This window comes from Epargyreus clarus, unplaced genomic scaffold (genome assembly GCF_041222505.1).
Source record: "Epargyreus clarus isolate Ecla_fem2 unplaced genomic scaffold, WU_Ecla_fem_2.2 ptg000026l, whole genome shotgun sequence".
In the NCBI taxonomy this organism is placed as follows: domain Eukaryota; kingdom Metazoa; phylum Arthropoda; class Insecta; order Lepidoptera; family Hesperiidae; genus Epargyreus; species Epargyreus clarus.
Genome location: NW_027332233.1, coordinates 17,578,327 through 17,600,161, shown reverse-complemented (window position 1 = coordinate 17,600,161; position 21,835 = coordinate 17,578,327). Strand labels below are relative to the sequence as shown.

At 35.1% G+C, this 21,835-nt stretch overlaps 1 protein-coding gene across 2 annotated transcripts; it reads right to left on the bottom strand.

Annotated features, from left to right (window-relative positions):
• Positions 1-480: 480 nt before the first annotated feature.
• On the bottom strand, positions 481-21,417 carry LOC140753611 (uncharacterized). 2 transcript variants are annotated; one of them, XM_073088356.1, is made up of 11 exons: positions 21,306-21,417; positions 8,479-8,538; positions 7,814-8,026; positions 7,303-7,392; positions 7,003-7,236; positions 4,290-4,496; positions 3,409-4,192; positions 2,894-3,324; positions 2,681-2,800; positions 2,349-2,543; positions 481-2,238 (listed from the first exon to the last, which is right to left on the bottom strand). In XM_073088356.1, the coding sequence occupies exons 1-11, from the start codon at positions 21,352-21,354 to the stop codon at positions 1,274-1,276; spliced, it is 3,348 nt and encodes a 1,115-aa protein (XP_072944457.1). In that variant the 5' UTR covers positions 21,355-21,417; the 3' UTR covers positions 481-1,273. The 2 variants fall into 2 exon arrangements, with proteins under 2 accessions (XP_072944457.1, XP_072944458.1); XM_073088357.1 differs by having other exon boundaries at positions 7,003-7,227.
• Positions 21,418-21,835: the final 418 nt, after the last annotated feature.

Below are 21,835 nucleotides of genomic sequence, written 5' to 3'. Positions count from 1 at the left end.
TTTGTACCTTACCTACAAATGTCATTACTTTATATGAGCATAATATGAGCGATGACTTTGAAACTTTAATAATATTGAGGTAGCGAACGAGCAAGCAGTACACCCGATAGTAATCCTCATAAACAACCCCAGATAACATTACAGTCCTATCAGACGTCGGCCACTGATAGGTTCATCATCAACCCATTACTGTCCCACTGCTGGGCACGGGTCTCCTCTCATAATGAGAAGGATTAGGCCATAGTCCACCGCGCTGGCTAAGTGCGTATTGGGGGACTTCACATACCTTTGAGATCTTATTTTTTTATAAAGGTATGCAGGTTTCCTCACGATGTTTTCCTTCACCGTTTAGCAAGTGATAATTAATTTCTAATACGCACATACATAACTTTCAAAAATCAGAGGTGCGTGCCTGGGATTTGCACCGAAAACGAAAACTTCGTTCGAAACTATTCATTGTGTTTGGAAATAAAATGCAGGTTTATATTTTTCTTTTAGTTTATTTAAGTACCCATCGATCTTAAACGCCTTATAGAAACAATACCTTCGAAGCAAATCCGTTGAATGAAAAAGCTTAACTAATGTTAATACTTGTAATCATATTTAATCTATTCCTAAACCCACAATAGGGTTGCTTATTTTACTATTGTCTTCCAAAAGCCGAATGCTTAGTGGTATGTCTATAATCGATAAGAGTGACTCATATGGGGAACTCCACCTGCGCGCATGGAATTCACGTAAATTTTCTGATATTTACCCTTTTCCAAAACATACGTAAGTAGGTATAATATTATTTAAGATTTTCAAAGTAATTCAATTTTTACATTTAAAACAGTATAGCAAGTTTTGTAATTTGAAGCATAGTAATATTTTACTACAGTATTAGATTGGATTAGGTTAGGTTATATCTGAGGCTTTCGAAGGTTCTTTTCTCTTATTAATACAATAGGGTTGTTGCTTAAGTATATATTATTTCTGTTTCAACCACAACCAACTTTAAATGCAATGGAAAAACATTCTGTACAATTTGGCAAAGAACGTTTCCACAAACTCAGTCCATTCCAGAAAGCATGAGATCAATGCCTGCGGCTGTGTACTGTACGTTAACTAAATAAATACATATTTTAGTCCTTAATTAGATCCCTAATCTTAATATTAAACAGTCGGAGAAACAAACACTGTACAATCATTTTGCTGTCACATTACCAATAGTTTCAAAAAGTATGAAGACCGTGTTAATAAATAGTTCTTATGTAGAAAAGACAGCTGTTTTTTAGCAGTTCAATGGCCGACACTGAACTCCCACTTCTGTACACCTGCACTCTTGGCAAGGAGTTGAAAGTTCTGCGATGATGCGTCCAACTCGATACATTCTTCCATAAATATTGCATCCAGCTAATTTTAGAAGACCTGCTCCTAAAGAATTAGCAGCAGGCCGTGGAACCTCATTAATTTCTGCATGATGAACCTCTTCTTTTACCTTGACAGGCTTGTTAGACGTGGAACGGGGCGGTGGTCTGGTAGTGGGTACTGGTTTTTTGGTCGTTGGAACCGGAGAAGGTTTTAACGTAGTCGTTCCTGGTCGAGGAGTTGTCCTGATGGCCATCGCTTCTCCAAGTACCAAGTGGTCAATTCTGTTAATAGTATTCTGAGGAAGCAATTTCTTGGGTGGAATGTATGGATAATGATGGGTCACGGGAACAAATGAATCCATCATGAGCATTGGCGGACTCTTAGGCGGTGTCACAGGCTTCAGCGTTGTTGATACTGGCTTATAAACTGTTGTCTTAATTTCTGAATGGGTGGTCTTCTTCTTATTTGGAGATGTTGTGGTTGCGTCATAATTATCGCTTAGTAACAGTTTCAAAACACTGCCAAAGGAAAATCCTTCGTCTTCTTCCTCATCTTCGTACTCCATAGAATGATTATAGTTTTGGGTCTTCTTATCTATTGTAGCAGTGGTAGTTGTAGTAGTAATCATTACTTTTTCAGTAGTTTTCGGAGGAGAAAAAGTTGTGGTGTCAATGATTTCTTTATAAGAATCATTGTCTTGAACAGTTAAGTTTTGAGGTTTAGAAGTTGTTGTAGTAACGGTGATATTAGTACTCGTAGTCTTTATTGTTTGATGCAGATTTTCACTTAAGCTTTCCGTATCATTTTCTGGTGGAATTATGGACTCATTTAAAGTTATCTTAAATCTCTTTGTTGTTATTAAAGGAGCAGGCGTTGTTTTATTACCTGAAAATAATCATACGACAATTTTAAGATCATATTTCATATAGTGTATATATCATATTTTATATATCTAAATATATGTGAATATAGTGACAACATTAACTTAAACTAACCTTGATCACAAATTAATTCTCCACAACATAAGTCTACGGAGTTTGTGCTAGCCGGTCGGCGCTTGCAGCCTGATGGTGTATGACACGGTCGTGGAGAGCAGTGGAGCTCACCCCATGCGCAAGTACAAATTGAACAAGCTAGGTTTACTGAGTCTCCAGCAGGAACCCTTCTTCCATCGCTGAATGTGCATTCACCTGAAAAAATGTAAAATACAATTGTATAAATAACTAAACGCGTTTACTACCATTAAAATATATTTTTATAATGTAGCAATCTGATGATCTGTTGTTAAGTAATCTATCAATACAATGTGTCTATCTTTCAATAACACCTTTATCGGTATCCAGTTGCATAGATGTAGTCAAATGTGGTACAACTGGTCCTGAAGGTGTACTTGGATAGACTGCATAATATTCGTCGATAATCCCTGGACCTTTGGGAATAAAACCTCCTGAAACGATAATATAAATATTTTAAATAAAAGGCTATACCAAATAATATATTATTGCATTTTAAGATTAAATTATTAAAAGTTAAAAATTACCTTCTGTCTCTACTGGGGGTGAAAATAAATTTACTGCTGGTGTTTCAACTTCAAAGTTCGCACTAGTACTAGGCATTTTAGTTTCAGCTTTGTTGAGATCAGAGAGGTGACTGCCCAAGGAAGCAGTCACTGTATACTCATGTACAGATGTTGATAGGTCATTAGTAACGCCAGGATATCCAATATTTGATACTTCAGCTTCTTGTGTTAGTGGATATTGTGGAGATTCTACTTTCTTAGATATGAATACAGGATATTGAGTTGGATGATAAATATCTTCTCTTCTTTTTGGAAATACGGTTTCTTTTGATTCAATACTTGGATAATAAACAGGGAATTTATCTTCTCTTCCGAGTGCAGGATATGTTAGACTTTCCTTAGATGAAATATCGTCTTCAACCACAGCATCTGCTGCTACGAATGGAATAATCCTGAAAATTAATTGTCATATAACTCGTAATAATTTTTTTACATGTAGCCTTTTTTATTAATAAAATAAGAATACAAATAATTACTTTAAATTAGGTAATGATGGTGGTAATGTAGGTTCCGTATAATCGTAATCATAGTCCTCTTTTGTTTTCTTGGAAATGTTCAGAGATTCCATTAAAGCTGTTGGCATTGCTTTTGTTGGCGTAATTGTTGTAGTAGAAGTAGTTGTCGAATGAGAGGAATTTGTTCTTAAAGAGCTGGTCACGTTAATTGTAAAAGTCTCATTTTCGTCGAAGCCTGCATTTCTGTCAGTAATAATATCAACAGGTGAAAATGTATGTGCTTCTAAATTACTTGTATCAATATACGGAACTCGTGGTTCACTCTCAAAGTTTATTTTCTCCGTATCGTTTCTATTCGTTATATTAAGAGACATAGACGTTGACGATAATTCTGTCGTACAATTAATTGTTCCATTGATCATAATTTTAACAGTGGCTTCTGGTAATTCTGTGGTTGACTTTTCGGTTACTTCATTCGATGTCACTGCTTCAGTAACAACAATAGATTTTTTTGTTGTTGTGTCACTTTTATTGGGAATAGTTTGAGTTGTAGTAGAGTTTTCATCTTGAACTGTTCTATGCGTTGAACTAACAGATGGAAGATCATCAGTTTTTCTTTTAACTTTAGTCGTCACGGAATTTTTCTTAGTAGGTACCGTTATTGTTGCCTTATCAGTAACGGCACCGGATTCTTTGATAGTGGTTTCACGTTTGGCAGATTTCGAAGTATGGAACGAGCGGTCTTCATTTTTCATAGATACTAACGAATTATGCCATAATGATTGCAGATTTGTGTTTGCACTATCTGTAAGTCATTTAATAATTTAAATAAATAGGCACTAAAACAAACTAAAATCCAGATAAAATCTTTGATAATTATTGGTAAAATGGAAGACACTTACTATTCCTCACATGATCACATTGATACTGATGGGGGCAGCACTGTCCTGGTTGTACCAAAGGTGTGCAACCCAAGAGTGGTGGAGCGCACGACAGATGCTGGCAGCGTACTGATCCACGCAAACAGAAACACTGTGTGCATTTCGATCCTGTCTCCGAGATTACTCTTTCTCCTTCTAAGACTCTATTGCCCTCAGGGTCTTGACAATCTGAAAAATACAGGCAAGTCATATTATATAAGTTATTTTCTTTAATGGTTTTATCGGATAACTCAACACTGCAATGGAAATTGAAAGATCAACATAAACAGTCCCGTATTCTTATTGTGAAGAAAAAAAAAACTTAGATACAATTTTTAGTCCATTGAAAAGTTACATTTGGGTATGCATTTGTCAGAGGACGCAATTTTATTTTTTTAATGTGTAGGAGGGGTCAGTAGAAGCTTAAGTTCAAGTTTGTGGGGTCGGCACCCTTGTCCCCCGGCCGCCATCTTGGAAAAGGGGGTGCAAAGGGTTTTCGCGCTGTATCTCGTAAACTAGTTACCCTACAGAAAATTTTATCAAACATAAAATGTAGCAAATTAAATTTCCTACAATTTTATTTCTATTACTTTTTATCGTCAAGTGACCAACAAAAAAGTTATAAACAAAAGTAAATGAAAATTTTGTAACAAATTTCCTTTTGGAGGTTATAACTTTTTTTCAGTTCATTTTACAATAAAATGACATCACAGCAATTTTGTAGAGGGTTTTTCAACGAACAATTTCCTCTATATAATTGTTTCATTTTATTTATTTATCTAGGTTTTACAGCGCTCCAAACTTGAACGGATTCTCGAATGCTCATAGGGATGCAATAAAAACTAAAAATTAGGCTTACTTTTCTATCTATATTTTTTTTATTCATACAATTTATTATGATCTTAACATTCCTATGCTATTATTAAACTATGTTTGACCCTTTTACCCACCACCTATGAGGTAATCCACGGGCAATTTCTAGACAAAATAATGTTATTTATTATTATATATTGAAAAATGTCTATCAGTTATTATTTTTTCATTCTCTTCGATGGTCCAGGCTGCGAGAAAAAATCTGAATCAGTATCCGAGGTGAATTTTTGTAGTATAATGGGAGTTGGTATTGGCGTCATTGTCGGTAATTCATCTTCTAATTCATTTTCTTCAAGTAATGTTGATATGTCCACGATGTTGCTGCAGCTTTCACCACCACAATGGAGGCAAACTGGTGAACATATAAGGCCTGCTTTTCGGCAACCGCACGCACATCCACAATTTCCTTTGCATCTGCAAAAGATTAATTTCATAAGCTCGGGGGGTGCTGGAGGCTTGGAAGCTTGGATTGGCATCCAACATTTTCCATGCTTTTTCCAGCCCCATTCTTCTGGATCACAATATTTACCGAGCCATAACTGAATCTGGTGATACACTCGGAAACTGTGGAAACGGGCTGCATCTTGTGTTGGAGGAAGTGAAGATAGATTAAATGCATTTTTTGTCACTGTCTTAGCAAATCGTATGTATCGCAGAGTGTCTAGAGTATCGTCTTTATTTCCGCCATATAAAGAGATGAAAAAACGTTCGCCAACAACACTGAGTAACGATGACTCGACTTTCTCACTCATAAATAATTTAGTTCCACTTGCTAACTCTGGATGCTTCTGCAAAATTTTTATAAATTTGACTTTGCCCATGTTATACGCTGCTGACGTTGTGTCGCATCCTGAGAAGGCATGGAGAAACAGTAAATTCTCAGCTATTACGTCGTCATATTTAAAACTTGAAGGACAGTACAATTGTTCGGACGTACGCCCTTTTGAAGGTTTTAAAAAAAATACATTTGTTTGATTCCTTCCTAATGCCGTCAGCAATACAAGGATGTCGATGTCTTCTGCTATGCACACAACAACAGCAAGCGCACAACGGACGATGACTGCATCTGCATCCGATTCAGCCTGGTCGACAGTAAAATCCACCTCTGATAGAGTTACTCGTACCTCATAGGTGGTGGGTAAAAGGGTCAAACATAGTTTAATAATAGCATAGGAATGTTAAGATCATAATAAATTGTATGAATAAAAAAAATATAGATAGAAAAGTAAGCCTAATTTTTAGTTTTTATTGCATCCCTATGAGCATTCGAGAATCCGTTCAAGTTTGGAGCGCTGTAAAACCTAGATAAATAAATAAAATGAAACAATTATATAGAGGAAATTGTTCGTTGAAAAACCCTCTACAAACTTGCTGTGATGTCATTTTATTGTAAAATGAACTGAAAAAAAGTTATAACCTCCAAAAGGAAATTTGTTACAAAATTTTCATTTACTTTTGTTTATAACTTTTTTGTTGGTCACTTGACGATAAAAAGTAATAGAAATAAAATTGTAGGAAATTTAATTTGCTACATTTTATGTTTGATAAAATTTTCTGTAGGGTAACTAGTTTACGAGATACAGCGCGAAAACCCTTTGCACCCCCTTTTCCAAGATGGCGGCCGGGGGACAAGGGTGCCGACCCCAAAAACTTGAACTTAAGCTTCTACTGACCCCCCCTACACATTAAAAAAATAAAATTGCGTCCTCTGACAAATGCACACTAAGGCCTAAAAAATGTAACATTTCAATGGACTATTTGTGAAGATTATAATCCAACATATAAATAATAAAAAAAATATTTGGTATACGTGAAAACTTACCGTTAGGATTTCTCGGATCAGGTGGCCGAGTACTGACATGTTCACAGTAATATCGTTGAGGACAACATGCACCTGGTGCGGGTCGCGCCTTGCACCCAGGTGGAGGTGGCAGACATCGAGGTTGTACACAACGCCTGGCACCTCCAAGGCAGAAGCATTGCTCGCAGGCCATGCTGGAGCTCATCGCTGACCCTGCTGCATACACCGTCCCTCCTTCCACACACGCTGGAAACACTTTAAAGGTTCATTTGCTTGTTAAACTCTACTATCTGAAATAATTAGTTATTTGAAATGGCATACCATGTTTAATGGAGGCAGGTGTCGCAATGACGGAATAGTCGTCGTCTTCAAACCTGGCAGACGCTCCATGTTCCAACAACATGATTCTGTCTGAAATTTTTATGATTGTGAATATTTATATCATTCTTACGGGCAAAATAATAACTATGGATTACAATATTAGAATCTTTTTAAGCAAGACAAGCTTTTACTATTCAAATTATACCTATATTTCCATTATGGGCATAAAGTGACTTAAGAAAAAGATCAAGGAATATACAGTCTCATAAATTAATTACCATCTGCTTTATTCGTGAAAAAAAACATAATACCTAACATCTCGAAAAAAAAACTCGATGGTGTGTGAAGTCTTACAATTCGATCTTTGCCCGCGAGGTGGACTATGGCCTAAATCCCTCAATCTGAAAGGAGACCCGTCCCCAGCAGTAGACCCATAATGGGTTAACGATGACAGTCGAATTAAACAAATTTGTAAATATGAATTATCAGCTAATATTTTTAAAGCACTCACCTGGGCAGTGCAGTTCTGGGCAGCATTCACCTCTTCTATGCAAGACATGGCAGCGCGGAGGTGGCTCCGGGAGCGGTGCACATGCACGGCGCCTGCATGACAGCGCGCCGCGGGAGCATATGCAGAGAAGACATGCTTCCCGCGTCCTGACTGTCGCTCCGTCCGCGAACCATCGGCCTTCGTACATGCAACCTTGTGGTAAATCCAAGGTGCCTGGAATTTTATAATTAGGAGGTTTCAAGGTACGTACTTATAAAGTTTTCTATGATTAATACGTAAATATATAAGATAAATATATTGACTACCCTCGTAAGGGAGCAGTCACTATAGCGGATAGACGCGCAGAGGGTTTCAGGTTCCATCCCCGGCCAGACAGATCTATATGATGACATTAGATTTCTATTCCGGATCTGGGTATTTGTGTATTGGTCTTTGTGGATGTCCAGGACACCTACGACACAGGGAATCCTAGTGTAGAAAGTGTATTTTATATAGTTTTTCTTTTCTTCAACAATACGTGCCACCATACCGTACGTACCATAGTTTTTATCAATAACTATGAGTATTTAATGTTTTTTATGTAATTCTACACAATTTAATATCCATCAGATTTATCAAAATTTTATCAATGCAGACCAGTGTGGTGATATAAGTAGTTATCTTACCAATTGCTCTTGAGTGTCGACTTCTTGTTGCCGAGATTTCTACATCATCATTATAAATTTCTGTAAACGAAGAACAGTCTAAATATAATTTATTTACGATCAAAAACCAAAAAAATATATAACTTCCAGTGATATATGCGATAGCTAGGGTTGTGGTTGTCACTGATTTTGTAAAACCTTTTAGAAACATTTGCCGTTTACTTATTAAATTGCATTAAAAAAGGCATGCTAGTATTTATGTATTTATTGTTTATTTATCTCCAAGTGCACTGAACATACTTGCTGGTCACATCATATTCCCAGATGAAACGTAATTTACATACACTTTCTTATAATTATGTTATCTTATTTCTTATTATAATCATCTTTCTCCCAACTCTCATATTTAATTTAATATGTGAAAGATGCAAGAAGCTAATTAATACAAAAACTTGGCTATCTGACACAAATAAGTAACTAAACTATGATTTCAAAATAATAAAACTTTCTACGGTTATGTGCAACATGCACATAAAAGAACAAAAAATATGTTTTGAACACGTTTAATAATAACTAAATTATTTTAATTATTTACTTAAAAACGGATAACAAGTTTTAGTTCTGAACACTATATTTTCTCTAATTTGTTTCTTATAGCAAGAAACATATATACGGTCGAATTGAGAAACCTCCTCCTTTTTTTAAAGTCTGTTAAAAATTCGGTTTTATTAAGGCAAATGAGTCAGGCAGTATAGTACCACATATTATCATAAATCTGAATTGAATTGACACTAATGTCCCGCGTAGAAGATTTTGCCTTAATTCTAGGTAAACTTATTAGACCTAAATCACGTTTACAATCGTCGAGTCGAAGCCTTTTTGTTTATTTTTGGGTCTTGATTTTCATAGCTCGGGTAATAATAGACAAAGGACTTACTTAGTATCAGTTAGTATCAGTGGAGAAGGTATATTATATTTATTTTTCATTGTACTATAATTTCAATCACTTGATTTTTGTGATATGTAAAAAAATGTGACCTAAAAAAGTTGATACTATTTTTACAGTTGTACGCCTTAATTTTGATGCCAATGGGAAATTATCGATAAATCTTTTAAGACCTCCAACAGAATCAAAACAGGACCATATTTGGTAACTGACAGACGGGTACCAGAGCGATAACAATCATCACAATAGATGAGATGATGTGCTATGATTAACGAAAACTACAATGAATCGACAAAAAATTAAGATTACACCTACACGCAAGTTTATAGAAAAAATTTCCTACTAAAAACTCTGGACACAGATTCAGCTCCATTCAGCATTTATTATTTAGTACATGTGTAATTTGTCCAAATAACGTGGATAAATACCAAATATTTCAAATGTATTTGCACAAACTAAATGCGCTATCTACATTTTCTTACATTCTAAGGCCAATCAAGCGCTGAGATTTCGTTTCAAATCAAATTTAAAACCCTCTTTGTGAACAATAACTTGTCAGTCACTGTGTGTACAAACATTTGATAGAATATCATGAGAGCCAGGTACGCCCCGCCAATCACGCCAATCTAGATTATAGAAGGTATCGAGAGGTCTCGTGGGAATATACACGCGGACCGCCCACGGCACTAACAGTACTGTAGGATACCTGCCCACTGCCCATTGGCCCATTGACCATTGCCCTTTGCTGACTCACTAGGAACAGTGTGCATTCATGCAAAAGGATCAGACGAATATTATGCATGAAATTTGCACTTTTGCGTACCTAAGTCAAAGGAATTTAGGTTAAGTTAAGCGTTTAGGATTACGGGTAAAATATTTGCAATAAATAATAGCCGAGGCTTAAAATCGTTGTGATTTTTTATTAACATACAAAAAATCGATTTAACTGTTAGATTAACCCCGTAATGAAAACTTTGAGACACTATTATTGTGTAAATAAGTGTATGAGCTTTAACAACGTAAAAATCAGACATGAATAATTCAAAATCAAATCACATTTATTCAAAATTGATTCATATAGAACACTTTTGGAAATTCAACAAACTACCACCGCTTCTGAAAGTGTTTTGCTACGGAGAAGAACCAAAGAAGAAGAACCAAGAACCAACCAAGAAGACACGAGAATTTTATATATAAGATTACCTACATGTAAATTAAAAAACAGCTGAAAAAACCAGTCGTGACTCTACATCGTGACAGGCGCTCGAAACGCATTAGTTTAGATTCCACACATTTAGACAGGCGGTCGCAATATTCGCAATATCTCTGGAGCGCGTCACCGGCGGACCACCCAGGCCGATCAGATGTGCCGAGATACCCACGGCTAAGTGTACTTTAATTGGTACCTCTACTTTATTACCTAGCGTAAAGCTATTGATATGATGAGAAAATAACAGGGGCTGAATTTCTGGCTGGATCTTCTCGCTTGAGAATAAGACAAGATTAGCAAAGCCATAATTAATTGAAAATCTGAATTGATTTAATAACGTCAAAAATAAACCCATACACAAGGAGAGGGACAAAATTTAAGTCTTTTATATTTACATAAACTGTTTAGAAAACAGTAATTTTGTATTTCAAACAGACGGTTTATTTTATTTCTTACGCATAAATAAATGTTACTTTTGTAAAATGCAAGTACATACATTTCTTATTCGATAAGATAACAAATAATGTTTATAAAAAAGTTTACGAAACAATTTCTTTTGTGAGAACATTCCCAGATGAATAAGAAATTTAATGTTTAATTTATGAATGTAACTTTAAGGTTAACTACGCTATTTTACTCCAAATTTTATTATTATGTACATTTCATTTATTGTTTGAGTGAAAGTCTACTTAAAATATTAAGTATATTAAGCGCTGTTTTTACCACACAGAAAAACAGGGTTATGCATATATCGCATAAAGTTACTTGTAATCAGGCATACAATTATATTTTACTAAAGTTAAAGGCAAGTCCTAATTATTATCAGAGGCACAGTATAAGTATCTATATCCTTATACTGTGTCAGAGGCCACAGTATAAGTATCCATATAGTATTCTATCTTCATACAAACGCACGGAACGCAAATTATACCTACGCGCCTCGATTTCGGTATGCCCTCGGGTTGCGAACAGGCGCGAATGTGTTGCAGTGGTGAGCGGTCGGTGTGACGGTTTTTAGGCAGTGTTTTTTTTTAATATAGCGTCTGTACTAGTAGATACCATCATGATTTATTTCTTTTGCTAAAAGATTGGTATTTCGATTTTTTATCGAGCAAAATACCTGGATTCATAAATAAATAAATGGATAGTTCGTATGCACATGCTATAGGCATATGCTTACAGTATTCTGAATGCACTTATGCATTTTAACTTAATTTGTTAAATTAAGTTAAAATGCATAAGTATATAAGTATAAATTAAGGAGAACCAAGTAATAACTATTTACATTTTAAAATTTCATTTGTATTTACCCATGCACTTACACACTAACACCCACACACACACACGTACTCTTACACAAATTACTTAATTCTGCTAATTCTATGGAGATGAGACAAAACTAAATGTGGAGGCTCGTACACGCGTATTATATAAAAAAGTATATTTCTATATTATAACTACGTATCTAGCTATGAAGAAGACTGCGGTGTATTCTCAGGCGACTGATAAAAATATAATCCGACAAAGTCATTCTCCCATGATGAGCTTGAAATCAAATAGCCTGATGCTTATAAAAAAACTTTTTATCTCGCTTTGTCTATATAAAAATATACACCTCAATTTATTGCTATGAATTAGCGTATATGATATGTGTTTTTATTAATGTGTTTTAAAACCAAAGTCTTGTCTTTTCTTGTATTTTACTTGAAGGATATCAGGTTCCTTCAAATCATATACATTCAATTGCAGTTCGGGTTAGTAAAATAAATTAGACGCGGTTTCCAAGTTACACCAGTTCAGTGACACATTTATGATGAGCTTGCAATAAATAGGTTCTCCTGAACAAGTAAGGGAAGTAACCAGAAGGTACACTTGATATTGTCACACATATATTACCATTGATATTTTGTCATTACTGTTAAAATACCCGAAGGCGAGACTTTCTGCACGTCACACTCGAATAGTGACCGCTGTACCACGAGAAAACTCAAGACTGACTTTTTTTTAAAAACATTGTTACATTTAAGTGAACAATTGCCGTCATTAGATCATTTTCTTGGAAACCTTATCGACGTGTTAAGTATGGGTGTAATTATTAAAATGTATTTTTAATTAGAGTCCAGTGTAGTACTTGGAACAATGGTGCGTTCCCACCCGCCATGGGAACAGACGGACTTCCGCTCCTTCTCGCCCGGGACTCGAACTGATGACCCCCGGTGAGAACCGTAACATTTCGACCATTGTCTCTACGTCTAATTTAAAAACCGTATTAAACTGAACAATTGTAATAACTGTATTTTTTTCTCAACACAACTACAGATGTACCTACATAGTTTTTGTGATACAGTGGGTATGAAATCTACTTAATTTTGTTAAGTTTTGTGTGGTCTTATAAACTACTAACCTAAATTACAATATTTTGCTTCCATTCAACGTATCATGTTAATGTTGTCCAAAATATAATTAGTACATCTGATAATCGTAAACATCTAATATTGTCTTAGAAAAATAAAGGTAGTTAACAATAAAAAGTACATCCTGCGACATGACCATATTCACTTTATAGTCATGAACTAAGTTTTCTACTTTTAAAAAGGAATTTATGAAGATTCTTATCTAAGGTAAATATGTATATTTGGCACCTAGGATCATTAAACAACTACCCCACTTGATCTACAAATGCTTGTTTTGAAGATATATATGGATGAAATTTTCCAATATAATATATTTGAACCCAACAGACCGGAACAACATAACTAAACCAACATTGCAATACTTTGTGCTTAATTTTACAAACCGCATGCGGGTGTCGCCGCAAATATAATTTATCACCAGTTACCGACAAATGAAACCCGCATTTTTTACTTCATAATATTATAATTTAAATACATATAATAGCTTTTCAAACAATGCCCATAAATGTTACAAATAACCTCTAATACGTGTTAAAATAAAAATATTCCTAAGAACAAATAAAGATAAAAAGTATTTAAGTAAGTAAGAATAATTCAGGAGTTGTGAGATGTTCCATTTTTAGAAAATATACGTCCTTTTTCTATACTCAATCTAAATAAGTTTTACCTAGCAACCGACATTCGACAATACAGTAAATTTTAAAATAATTATATAAATAAATAAAAAAAATAAATACTTACTATGAAGAAATTGTCAAATGTCCTCACTATCATTGGAGAGCTTTGGATAGATTGAATATTATTAATGAGCGATAATCGGTACTAGTAAACAAAGATACAATTTTCCTTTGTTTCAAAGTTGGCTTTCATTATATGCATCAGAATATTTATATTAGGTCGTCTCTCAATCTAGTCTACATTAGTCTGCATTAGTACTATTAGTCTACATATTTGCAAATGCCAGCACGTAAACTAACATAATGTAATATAATTTCTACTCATAACTATACCTTAAGTATACAAACAGATCACAAAACGGCACCTGCATTAAGTATTCCGGTTGGAGCTACGCACGGACAAACATTTGTACCCAAGTTCATTCACAAACTATGTGACCACACACTACCAATGACGTACTCGTACCATCACTGAGGCTTATAGGAAGGAGATAAAAATCACTTTTCCGTAACAAATCTTTATCAGTGAGTTGAATAGCGGACCTGAACATTTGCATACATTACCGTGGGTGGACACGAATAAATAAAATATAAAATTCTTTATACAATTTGACGTAATTTTATAGCTTTGATAGTAAAATTTGTCTTTATTTGTAGAGGTTATTTGATCAAATCAAATCAAATCAAATTTTTTTATTCAAAATAGGTTCTTTACAGATCACTTTTTGAATGTCAAAGCAACTACCACCACTTCACAAGGTGTTTCGTTATGGAGAAGAAGCGGCGAAAGAAACTCCATAACACACATCTTTTAAAAAAATGTTTTTGACAATGTTAACTTAACGTAATGGTACATGTGGAGCTGGAGCTAATTCAGACCACACCGTTTTGTCAGTCAAATAATCACTTACTTTATAGTACGCTTTTTTACATAGCGTTAGTTTAACGACATGTTTAAACTTTTTTTCTGTGAGATTCAAAATGTGGTCGGGTATTTTATTGTAGTAGCGAATACAGTTGCCCACGAAAGATCTAGCCACCTTACATAATCTACGTTTAGGAATTACTAATTTATTTCTATTTCTGGTATTAAAGTTATGGTGGTTACTATTTTTTTCAAACATATCAGTGTGTTTTCTTACATACATAATATTTTCATAAATGTATTGACTATGCACCGTCAATATATTAATAGTGGGAAACAGTTCTCTTAGGGACTCACCACGCCGCAGACTATATATTGACCTTATTGCTCTTTTTTGAATAGTAAATATAGAGTCTATGTCAGCAGCACTGCCCCACAGTAGAATGCCATAAGACATAATGCTGTGAAAGTAACTGAAATAGACAAGTCTGGCAGTGGGTATGTCTGTTAACTGTCTAATTCTTCTGACTGCAAAAGCTGCAGTACTAAGTCTGCTGGACAAAGCAGAGATGTGGGGACCCCACTGGAGTTTAGAATCAATGGTAATCCCCAAGAAAACAGTTTCATTGACGAATTGCAAAGTCTCACCATTTAGAGCGACATTCATCCCCGTACTCCTTACATTTGGTAGCATAAATTTAATACATTTAGTTTTATTAGAATTTAAGAGTAGGTTGTTTGCATCAAACCAGTTCTGAATCAAGCAAAGAGTTTCATTAATATCGTTCGTATCCTGTGATTGTCGTTTTACTCTAAACACCAAGGAAGTGTCATCAGCAAACAAAACAACCTCAGATAAATCCTTTACTACATTTGGCAAATCATTTATATAAACTAAAAATAGAAACGGACCTAGGATGGAGCCCTGAGGTACACCTATTTTAATATTAGAACCTGCTGATAATGCTCCATTTACTTGCACTCGTTGGACTCTATTGTTTAAATAAGAATTTATCAACTTTAGAGAATTTCCCTGAATACCATAATATTGTAATTTTAACAATAAGGTTTTATGATCAACACAATCAAAAGCTTTAGACAAGTCACAAAAAATACCTATAGCATCATGTGCTTGTTCCCAACAATCAAAAATATGTCGCAGCAATTGAACACCAGCATCAGTGGTAGAACGGCCTTTAGTAAAGCCAAATTGCTTTTGATGTAAAAGATTATTTAGTTTAAAATGAAGCAACATTTGCTGTAAGAGGATCTTTTCAAAAATTTTACTTAGAACAGGCAGTACTGAGATGGGTCTATAATTGTTGGGATCTTTAGTATCACCTGCCTTAAGGTCCTTTGTGACTTCATGTTAAAATTCGACCGCTTTATTGACCTCCGATGACTTGCCTTTTATTCCGCCTTTTCATCTTTGGTATTTCTTGGCTCTCTTTTTACGAGTCATATAGTAAGAAACGATAGATTGTTCATTGTTGCTACAAATATGTTTTTGATATAGTTACGTTTTACATTAAGGCTTACGTTTGACTGTCGTCTAAAGCTATTGAGAGCACAGCTCAGTTCAAATCACTTTTAATTCAGAAGATTTTTTCTAATAAAAACTGTAATCAAGATTAATTATTTTCTGCAATCACTGAAGTATGTAGATACGTCCTTCTACCTGCCATTTGTAAAGATATGTACAGATTATGCAATCTTGGCCACCTACAATGAGACGCAAATATTAACGCCCTTAATTTAACACCCTTTAAACCAGAACACAACAGTGCGACACTGCTGTTATAAGGCAGAAATAGCTATAGCGGTGGAGCCTACACAGTAAAACCACGAAAGTTTCTACAAATACTACTTTATGTCTTATTAAATTTCTGTCAAAAGTGTTTATCAAATGTAAATAAACCCTTTTTTTTTTTTGTTTACGAGGGGGACCTTCAAAAGATACCCGGTGCCGTGGGAGCGACACAGGTTTATGTGGGATTCTTACCGCACTAAAACCCCGCCGGTGGCCGACCTTTACGTTGCCAAGAGGACTCCGGGATCTCCTACGGAACGCAACCGAACTCCTCTGAACGCGTTGCCCTTTCGGGCTCCACCCAGGTGAGCTCCAGGACACAGTCTAGTGTTTACGATGGCTGTCCTTCCCGGAGTTGCTTACCGGACGGCTCGACCTCCCAATCTTGCCGCCCGAAACCTCGGCAGCCCCCTTTTAGTCGCCTCTTACGACAGGCAGGGGATACCGTAACCCTATTCCAGTCCCGGGACTACACAAAATATAAATAAACCCTAATGCATTAGTTTTAGTAAACTTAACCTTTTCGTAATTGGGTGAGAAAAGAGAGTAGCCCGTAACAAGCAGTAGGCTTTTGTCATGTAAATGAATGAAGGTAACAATGCAAAGTAAGTCGCGGCACAGTTACTGTGAATCACCCTGTGTATGTGACATTGATACCCAGTGCGGACCCGCCTTGCATAATTTGTGAACCAAGTTAGAGGAACTGAACCTAGAATTCTATGAAACTGAAATTATTCTGACATATCGTAATTTGTTGAATTTTAGTTCTTTGGAATGTTATCACAGATTTTTCGTCCACTGTACGTCCACTTTAATTTTTTAACGCTTCTAGCGGACTATATCGGAACTGATTGGAAATGTATGGGAAATACGTAAACAAATACCAACACAGTCATTTTTGTAAAAACTCATACTAAGGGTACTGGACACGGTTCCACTTTCAAAACAAGAAGGAATAATCCATTGTCCACCACGCTGGCCAAGTGCGGATTGGTAGACTTTACATCCCTTTAAAATATTTTTATTATGTCTCAAGCATCAGTAATGTTAGTTTCTACACGATGGTTTCGTTTTTCCGTTTAAGTATAATGATTAATTTCAAATATGCGCAAATAAAGAATAAAAGTCTACTCAATGTCAGACGGACAGAACATTATTTATACATATTTGACGCAGGTATACTCATAACTCATCAAACGCAGATGGTATACTAGCCGAGTATAACAAAAAGTAAAGTTTTACAGGCATTACAACCACGATACCAAGAACTTAAGATTTATTCGTTCCTAGAATGAGAAAGGGAAACTAAGATGCAAAACTTTATTACAGGCTTGCAATAATTTTTATTACGGTTGGCGTACTCTGCTAGGCAGGAACCTATTAAGATGTGAGTAGTTCCCCACATTCCTTAACAAAATGTGAGACCAGGAATATTTATTTTTCCATATCGTAGATCTTTTGATTTGAATTTAAGCACCCAATAACGTGGCAAAAGATGCAGCTTTCTCCGGACGAAATCCTAGGAGAAAACGGTATCGTCTCAATGTTTTATCTTCAATTTATGTATTGCTTTTAGGTATTGTTTTACTTTTTATTTTACTTAATTTTTACCCGACTGCCAAGGAAGGGTTATGTTTTTCGCGCGTATCTTGTATGTTTGTCTTTCTTTATTTGATCCGATCTAACAAACGGCTGGATGAATTTCAACAGTTAAGGTATCATTATATTTGTCTCAATGACCCGAGTGTCCTTAGATAGGTGTTAGAAAAAGAAAAACAAAATGGCGGATTTTTGGCGCGAAATAGTAACACATTTAAAAAAAAAAGTTAACCGAACCTATCGAGTAGGATATCAAATGAAAGGAAATTAAACGGAGATTATAAAAACATATTTGTATATATATAAAACAGCAAGGTGACTGATTGACCGACTAACTAAATTACTTTTTAATTTTTCAGAAATCAACGTACAGCCTAAACCAAGGACCTTACAGTCCTGTAATTTTGCACATAGGTTCTCTATATAGCGTTAATAAGTACTAAGAAAGGCCTTTTGGAAATTCTACCCTTAAGAGGGTAAAATAGGGGAAAACAGTTTTTTTGAAATCCTTTAATTTTGAAGCAACTACTATAAAATTTGTATTTGGCTTTCTGAATAGGAACAAGTACGCACTAATTTATCCCCCTCCGAAAAATCAACCCCGTAGAGGGTAAAATAAGGGTTAAAAGTTCATTTGAACAATCTTAAATTTTGAAGCAAACACTATGAAATTTTGTATCAGGCTTGTTGGATAAAAATAATTAAATTCATCCTCTAACGAGGTAAAATAATGACCGAAACTTTGATTTACTGAAGTTATATAATTTATAGACCGTAAATGGTGGATTTTTCGCGAAATAGTAACACGTTTTAAAAAAAGTTAACCAAACCTATCGAGTAGGGTGTCAAAATAAATAAATTTAAGAGGAGATTACACATACATTACATAATTTATCTTATACATAAATCCTCGTGTTAGTTACCGTACTCCTCCGAAACGGCTTCACCGATTTTCACCAAATTTTATATACATGTTCAGTATGTCTGAGAATCGGCCACTATCTATTTTTTTTACCCCTAAGTGATAAGAGTTGTTCACCCTTAACATTTTTTTATTTATATGGCAACACAACGTTTGCCGGGTCAGCTAGTACATATACATTCGTATATACACATCGGGATGACTGTCTGACTAAATGAGTGAGTTGCTGTGCCAGAGATCAACGCAAAGGGAAACCGCTGTACTTAAGCGTGCTGGAATTTTACACATAGGTTCTTTACATAGCGTAAATGAGCACTACGAGGATAAAATAGGATAATATTGTTTGAACATTTTTTGTTTTTGAAGCAGACACCTACTTTGAAACTTTGTATTTGGTTTTCTGGATAAAAATAATGAAATGCCTATTTCACTGCTTTTGGAAATTCTATTTCAGCCTTTTTGGTGCAGTCGGGTTTTTGATTTTTTAAATTAATTACTTGTTGATATTAATTAAGTCTGTTCAATGTTCATATTGTTAATAGTTAATTGCTCGTTTATTTTGGAAAAAAACACAATTAATAATGTAAAGCAGCCGGCATTCTTGGCGCCCACCCGAGAGGCAACGAATTGGGCTCTTTGTTTTATCTTTCAATTGTGCTTTGCTTTTGGATATCTTTATTTATTTTGTTTGTTTTATCGTATAAAATAATTATTAAAGTATTAAAGTAATTATAGCATTTTTATTTCTTATAAATTAAGATTTTAAGAGTTATATTAAAATAATAATAGTAAAGAATATAAATAAAGTTTCAGTGATGACTTTGATAAATGTTAAAGTGTAGTCTTTAACGCTGTCGAAATTAAAAAGAACATTGAGACAAGTAATTTAATTATATCAATTGTATATCTATATGTGGATAAATAACTATCGGCCATTACCTGTGCCTTTTAGCATGTTAGAATAGTAACTAACATTTATAATTATACTTTTGTCTGAATCACAGATAATCTAGACTTTATTTTGTACTATATGGTGTGCGATAGGTTTCCTTAACGCTGTTATGACTGGAAGGGTATTGGTAATTTCCTTATCGTTTAATATTTTCTAATACTCTTTGAACAATAAAATTGTGAGGTCTGTAATACCTCAAGCTCCATTAGCGTAAGCTGACATTGAATATGAAACTTTGTTGTAAAGAAAGGTGCGAAGCAATGGTAGTCTATTTGCTTTCATAAAGAATTCCACAAAGAATCGAGAAATAAAATATTTTGAAATTTATATCGAACAATATTATGTCATTTAGTGTGATCCTCAGTTAAATTATCGACATCCGCAGAAACTTAAAAGTTCCGTTATTTTTACGAGAGGTTATATTTTCTTTTATTCTTATAGTTTTGTCCTTGTGTAATTAATAAGACTGTAAGTAAATCCATTCTAGATAAAAAAAAATCTATAGGTAAATACTACATTAAATACAAGGAAACATTTATAGGGCTGCCTTAAGGAAAACGAGCAAAAGCTTTACTTCAATTGCAAACGTCTCTATCAGTCTCTACATCTGGTCTCTATGACAGCGTATGGACGTTACAAGGCTGTAATGTGAAACCAAAATAAACAAACCAGCTCCTCGCAACGATATCAATTACGCATTATGCTCATCAGAATGTCAATAATGAGAATCTCGCACTCGAGCGCGCGTTGAACTCTTGTTTAAGAAACATTCGCAGCCGGCTTTACTCTACGTAGAGTCATCCTACATATCATTAATTGTTTTTTATACTTGCTTATAATTTCATTTTTTGTTTATTAATTTATTATAAAAATAAATAAAATTAAATTGAATTATTAAAGCTCTTTAATGAAGCTTTTTTGATGATTTGTATTTTAAGGTTTGTAATTAATTGAGTAACTTATAATCATCAGATACCAAAAAATGGTACACAAAAAAGCTTCCCACATTACTGGCTATTAATATGATCATTTTTAACATAAGATAAATTAAGGCACTAAACAAGGCGGATAGCAAGTCTAATCTTATACTCGTTATCTACGCAAAAACACATAACATCATCATACTTGCCTACATGTGACCACTAATTATGAAACCGCAAAAAACAATAAATACATACATACCAGCAGCACTTAACTATTACTTTGAGTAACAAAATCAAAAAATATGCAAGAGGCGAATATAAATCACGCAACGGCCGCAAAACACGTTCCTTTTGTATCCCAGGAATTGAACCCGGGCCGAAAAAGGTTCTCAAGGACAACCGGGGAGCAGGGAGCAGTCGAAATCGCAGGACCATACAGGTAATAAAAAGGTACGGGTATGATACAAGGTGCGGTTATCCTTCGCATATATCACTGGGGTCGTTGACCGGCGGATTTGCGTCGAGCAGACCTGCTGCGCACGCGCAGGCGAGCAGCGCGACGAGCTGCGCGGGCGACATGGCACGTGCGTCCTCCACGACACTCGGCACTACACTGAGCTCTGGAGCCAGAACCTCATGGCTATGGACAGTGACACTCAATGTCGCGTAATTGTATGGATGGTGCAATTAAAGCGATTGCTCTGCTCTCGACAAAAACGCATCGCGTAAAATGTAAGCTGGATGGATCCTTGCACATAAGCTTAGACGGCAAGTCTGGCATTCTGCGTAGGACACCTTATGCATATGTGTATGCTTTCATGCATAGGACACCTTAGTGGGGCGTTAGGTTTAACTGTTACCATTTATAAAACAACTGTGTTTTTACTTTAATTTTGTTATATAATAGGTACATTAACCAGCTTTCGTGATTATGTTTCAAAAACATCTTTAGCATATACGTCAGAAATGACGGTAAGCTCTACCATACCCATATCCTACTAAAATAGAATCTTGTATATGAATATTATGGAAAGCCGGTAATAGTATTTTGTGAAAATTT